The 6,876-nt window shown below is 36.5% G+C and overlaps 1 protein-coding gene across 1 annotated transcript in view; it reads right to left on the bottom strand.

Annotated features, from left to right (window-relative positions):
- Positions 1-5,767: 5,767 nt before the first annotated feature.
- The window catches only part of NELL1 (neural EGFL like 1), an 845,189-nt gene continuing 844,080 nt past the window's right edge, over positions 5,768-6,876 (bottom strand). The window contains 1 exon segment of the mRNA XM_047693683.1: positions 5,768-6,356. Coding sequence (XP_047549639.1) covers positions 6,306-6,356 — 51 coding nt within the window. The 3' untranslated portion in view covers positions 5,768-6,305.

Here is a 6,876-nt window from a genome sequence, read left to right as displayed (position 1 = left end):
TGGCTCAGTCTGTTGGGCATCTGCCTTCGGCTCAGGTCATGGTCCCGGGGTCCTGGGATTGGTCCTGCTTCTCCCTCTTCCTTGCATCTCTCCCTCACATTCATGCTGGCTCTCTCTCACATGCTCTCTCTCTCTCCAATAAACGAAACCTTAAAAGAATCTAAGACTCATAACATCACACATTAACATCCAAATTTATAGCTTCTCTTGAAAAATTGAAAAGCTTGGGACTGGGCACGTATTGTCCCCTGGCAACAATCGGCTCACAACTGACTGAGACCTGTGAGATGCGCTCTTCGTGTCACTGCAGTTTTCGTGACTCCCTTTGACTCTGGGTACTTCTTTACATTGTCCCCTGGCATAGCTGGTGTTTAAAAATCTGCTTACAACCTGTCACTCTGATTTCCAGTTTAGTGACTCATTCTTTTAATGACATTTTCAAATTTTATATCTGAAGTTATCTAAAAATATTCTTCCCTGGTACACAGTAGAATCGTTAAAACTTTGTTCACAAACATGACCAAAAGCAATACTTCAGCACTTCTAAACATCATGGAATATAGTACCCAGATTTTTGTTCTATTTTCTTTAAAATGTCTTCATTTCCCAAGTTGCATAGTATTTGATATTTATGATCAAAAGAATGTATTTTAGTTTTGCATTTAAAAGAAGCTTTCCCATTTCCCATCCTTAAATTCATTTGGTTCTTTATTTAAACAATAGTGCTAAAATACTACAAATGTGTAAATATTCTTTTTTTTTTTAAGATTTTATTTATTTATTTGATAGAGAGAGATCACAAGCAGGCAGAGAGGCAGTCAGAGAGAGAGGAGGAAGCAGGCTCCCTGCTGAGCAGAGAGCCCGATGCAGGGCTCGATCCCAGGACCCTGAGATCATGACCTGAGCTGAAGGCAGCGGCTTAACCCACTGAGCCACCCGGGTGCCCCGTAAATATTCCTTTTAAAGTTGATTTTTTTTTATCATGTGAGACTGGCACACCAACACCAATAACCAGGGAAATTTGCATTTCTATGTGTTTAAAGAGATCAATTTGGCTTCTCAGTTCCTAAGATACTGATTTCCCTTTTCAATAATATTTCTCCAAAATTTCAATAATTTCAAGTATTAAAGAATTGCTTCAAATTAAAGAAACATTATTCTTCTGGTAACTTAAATAATTTCTCCCCAACAGCTTGGCATTACATGGTGGATTCCATCTTGAAGAGTTGGCTACTACATTCTAGAGTTGTTATGACAGTGGTAGCACTGGTCATTATGTTCTCAATTTAATCAGATTCTCTTCTTCCTCAGTGTCTATTACCCCTGTTTGAATCTATAACATGATGACATCACAGTTATGAACCACAGAACTGATTATGATTCCAATACACAAGAACCAAGAAATTAAGAAGGTAGAGTAGAGGCATCAAACTGATTTGAAGATCTGATTACTTATAAATGTTCCTTGAATTTATTTCTGAACATGCCATGAATGTCCTTTTTATTGCTTTGTGATAACCCTATCTAGATCATAAACTTCTAATGGAAAAGACAGTATTGTCATATCTTTAACTAGGTATACAGCAGGAGTTTCATGCTTGTTGAACAGTAATTAAATATAGATGGATAGCTAAAAATATTTATAATATAAGTATTTGGGTGGATAAAAAGGTGAACAAACAAAATAATTCTTTGATAATTTCCCATTGATTTCAGAATGAAAGCGTGACTCTGGCCTTCATGTGAGTGTGGTCTGCCACATTTGGCAGCAACCTACCTGTCCAACCTCATCTCATATCATTTTCCCCTTCACTTACTGGCCTCCGGCTCCACTCACAACCTCTTCCCACCTCTTCCCACCTTGCAGTCCTTTGTACCTATATCTGGAGTTACTCCCCCAGCACTTTGCATGAATGGCTCCTTCTCTTTCTCCAGATCTCAGCTTGCCTATGTCTCCCTTAGAGAGCTCTTCCTTGATTACCTCACTGAAGTGGGCTTCTGCATTTGCCCTCCTTTTTCTTCTTCCTGGTTCTGATATAGTCTGTAGTCCTATTGTTCACCTACATATTTTCTAGCTTATTGTCGGTCTTTTCTACCTGAGGCCACAAAAACCATGAAGATAGAGACCAATTTCATCTCTTCACTTCTGTATCTGCAGACTGCCACAGTCACTGAATGAAAGAAAAAAAATAAATGCATGAATGAATAATGAGATCATAAAACAGACTGTATCTAAGATTGCCTTTCGGTGCCAGATTTCATTGTATTCTGAGCGTGTGTGTGTGTGTGTGTGTATGTGTGTGTGTATTCGTGTGTGTGTTTTAACCTTCAGACTAAGAGTAATTGTATTTTAAACTTTTCCTATAGAGCATGAGATTGGGTGATTGGGTAAATGGTTTGTTGCTATTGCAGGTTTAGATATGCTGTCAGGCTTTTAATCTGAGTATTTCTCAGTTCCTAGTATCAGAATTTCAGAAAGCGATATCACAATCAAGAGGGATATAGAACACAGAGATAATCACAGATATTGAAGCTCATCCAGGATTGTTTCTTAAAGGCATCCATTGAGAAAGGGTAAGAAAAGCTCACTTGAAATTGGAATGTGGGAAAACATTTGGGATCATTAGCAGGATGGCACAGGGAAAATCAGTGTGGATTGAGTGGTAGTTGTAGGTCTGTGACTGGGCAAGTCACTTAACCTACGTGTTGGTTGGTTTCATTTGTAGAAGTGGAGATGAGGGGTTAGGTCAATGACTTTGAAACTGTGCTCTGATGAGAGACTATGGACTCTGAGAAACAAACTGATGGTTTTGGAAGAGAGGGGGTTGGATGATGGGTGAGCCTGGTGGTGGGTATTAAGGAGGGCACGTATTGCATGGAGCACTGGGGTGGTGCATAAACAATGAATCTTGGAACACTGAAAACATAAAATAAAATTAAGATGTTTAAAAAAAAAGAAAAGAAACTACTCTGTTGTAGTTTGTGAGCTATGGTGTGACGCATTGGAAGGGGGTTCTCAACCCCTGTTCCAAACAGAGAAACAGCTTTGATCGAATTTTTATATTGAAGCACTGGATACATTTGGATTTTCAAACAGACCTTACTGCCTTAGAATACTAGAACACCACTAGGGTGGACTGTTTCCACTATCCAATGGTAATTTTTGGACACTCTAAAAGATTATGAATTCAATTTTTTAAAATTAATTGAAGACACACTCTATGCAAGGCCCTATGTTGGGTGCTAGAAGATGAAGATTGTACATAGCCTGGCCTATAGTCCATTGTAACCACATACAAGGTCTATTAAAATTTCACAACAGGGACATAAGCACAGAACTATAAAGCTCAGAAGAGGGGATGTTCTGGGGATATGTGTGTGTATATGTGTGTACATCTGTGCACATGTATGTATATGTATGTACATGTATAGACACATAGCACATGAATATATATTAACATATATGCATTGTAGGTTACACATAATATATTATATATTGATCTACTTACATTTACAGTGTTATATTTAATACATATGCACATATATATACATTTCATATGTAACCTAGAAGAAAATGAGGTAAATTTTGTGTTTATTAGATGTGCCTAATTCATACAAAGAACTTTCATCTCCCCTCATGTTCTACTCTCCTGAATCACAATGTTTTCATACAACAGGTTGTTGCAGGGTAATTACATCATTGTTGATATATTCCTCATTGTTTCTTACTAGACTGTGTGTTAGCGTCTTTACACTTGTGATGGTACAGACAATGGTTATGGTCTGTAAGGAGAGATTTGTCAAATATTTCTTTGTCTCATTAAATGGACATCCATTTTACACTGCAAATCATGGCATGAGACTTAAGTAAACTCCATCAAGAGATTTACATTTTTTTAAAAAGTAACTGTTTTTTAAAATTTCTAGGTCAAGAAGTTATTTCTGGTGGTGATTTCAACTGGAACCTCTAATAGAATCAAAGATTCTCAACACCTCTTAAAGGTTCACATAATGGTGATCTTTAAAGACAATGTTACTCATCTTTATCTCCCCAGTAGAGCATAGCAGAGGATCTTATGTATAAAGCATTCAATTTTTTGAATAAGAAAATATTACCAATTATTTTATAGAAAGCAAACCCCTTATTGACAGGAGTTGGCAGTAAATTGTGCTAAGTATCGATAACATTTTATTATCAAATTAGCACAGATTATATTTACCCACCAGATCTAAAATGAAAAGAGGAAAATACTGGTTTTTATGACTGTAGTTTAAACAACCAGTATTTTAGGATAAGCCATTAATGCTAATGGCTCTGCAGGAACATACAGAAATTCAAAGAAAATGGTTAAAGTTTGAAAATTCCTTGGAAAATAATGGAAACATATTCTAAAATACATACTAGCATTCAGTCATCTTCCACACAAGAAGTTGGTGAACTCTTTCTGTAGAGGGCAAGATGGTAATATTTTTGGTTTTGCTGAGCCACCTGGTCTCTGTTGGAACTACTTAGTTCCGCCATTTTACCTCTTCAGCAGTAGAGTATATATTAACGAATGCACACCACTGTGTTCTAGCAAAGGCCAGATTTGGCCCAGGGATCATAGTTTGTCAATGCTGACCTGTATGGTTATGAATGATTCTTGTAAATGTCTTTGTTTTTTTCCAATGAAAATTCAAAGATATTTTTTTATCTTGGGTCATAAATATTTTCAAAAGAATCATTTTCAAGTTCTCCATCCCAGGATTACATTTAAGGAATTGAAATAAAGTGGAGATATGTTCTAATCTATCACACTTTAGCACTAGCTGTCAAATGTAGTATTTAAACTACTACTGACCTAATTCAGCACATGAAATTAATTTAATGTGGTTAAGTCCAACTTTACAACATTTGACGATATTGAGTATAATCTCTGCCAACTACCAATGAATAATGGTAATCTGAGGCTGTAATTTTTAATTAATAATATTACTAATTCAAGGGATTTAAAACATTATTTTTAGTACGACTGACTTAACATCTTTTTCAATCTTGGGAAAGTGAACAAAACTTCATGAACCAACTTGATTCAGAATAATGATGAATTCAAGAGCCTTAGCCCACTAAGACATGATTTACCTGAACCTACAACCTAAGTTTGAATTCTCAGATAAAATGTTACTTACACATTTTCTTCCTTTTGTATCGCTCAATAACTGCCAACTCTTAGTTAGAAATATGGTGGTGACTCAGATGAGAACTTGCGCTGTTCTCAAAGAACTACTGAGCATACAAATAACTTTTTCCTAAAAGTGTATCCTCTACCCTCTGAGAGGTTGTGTGGTTTAGAGGAAAACATCATTGGGCAGGCACTAGGAGACCTGGTTACCAGTCCCAACATGCTACAAATCAACTAGATCTGTACAAACTGGTTGCCTAGCATACATTCATTTACTCTTCTGTAATGCAGGAATAATACCATTCACCTGTGCTAGGATAAGAACTTGCATTAGTAGGTATGCAGGTCCCTTGTAAATTATCAATTACCATATAAAACAAATGCAAAGATTCTCTTTTTCAATACTTGGAAAGGTGTTAAGCATTGCTATTTCTAAATTGTGACTTAAGCTTTTGTTTCATTTTGTTTGCAAGAGGGAGGAGAAGGTTCTTTTAAAAATAATTATATAATTATCTCTGTGGTCGTTCCCCTCTTTAATATATCATCATTTCCTTCACCTTGTTGAAGCTGAATGAGTGAGCATCTAAGTGTGTTCAGCAGTTGGAAATGAAAGTATAATGCAGCAAGACTCTACAGACATACACTCATCAAAACATTTCACAGGGATCTCAATACTAAGTATAGAGTAGATGGGACAAAATCACAACAGGCAACTTTATTTGTAGAATTTGATCCAAAACTCAAGAAAAAAATAAAAGAGCTGAATCTCTATTAGGTTTGTACACAAAATAAACCAAAAAATACATCAACATTTACCATGAGATCATTTAAATGTATTTGCAAATGATCTGGTAAGGGAAACATGTGATTTACAACACGGGAAACTTCTTTTAACAACCAGAGACTTAAAAGCACTGCACTGTAGGTCACCTAGACTAGGTTAGCAAGAATGAACAAAGTGGTAGGTCCAAAAGGCAACCCCCAAACACCTTCTTCGGACGGAGACTTTGGTAATTGTCCATGATATAAAACCCAAAAAACAAAAAACCAAAAAAACAACCAACACCAACTCCTGTTCTTCACCATGCTGGATGGTCATTTCGTCCATTCTTCTCCCACAATGATGAGTCCGTTTGAAATACTTCAGTTATTATGAAGACATTCCAAATCCACAGAGCAGCAGACATTTCCATTCTGTGCATTAAGACACAAGTGTTAGCTAATGAGACAGAGGCTATCTATCAATCAGCAGGGTACATTTTCATATTCAAAATGACTATAGCTGTGTTTTGACACAAACTCCATGAACGCTACTGAAAAGTTAAGAAGGAGGCTACACAAGGAGTAAAAAGGAAGGATATATGAGACACTCTTGAGTCCCTCCTGCTAGCTCCTGCTAACAGTATAAAATTATACCTCTGTCTGAGCTCAAACCAGGTTTGGGACTCCTCCCCTATATTTCTAGGTTGTTTATACCACTTACTTGCTGGACTTAATCCAGATAAAATTGTTTTTAAAAATAAACCCCTCAATGATCATTTGCCATTAACAAAGCTAGTCTAAAGTACCACAAGGACCTGAAGGCAACTCCAAAATGGGTTCCAGAAAGGTCTGTACATTAGGAATAGAGTCCCTCATGGTGACTATGAAGGGAACAATACATGTTTAGATATATATATTATTGGAAATTCATTAAAAATCAAGGACATGCATT

The sequence above is a fragment of the Lutra lutra genome, chromosome 10, assembly GCF_902655055.1.
Source record: "Lutra lutra chromosome 10, mLutLut1.2, whole genome shotgun sequence".
Taxonomy (NCBI): Eukaryota; Metazoa; Chordata; class Mammalia; order Carnivora; family Mustelidae; genus Lutra; species Lutra lutra.
This window is presented reverse-complemented; position numbering and strand designations above follow the sequence as displayed.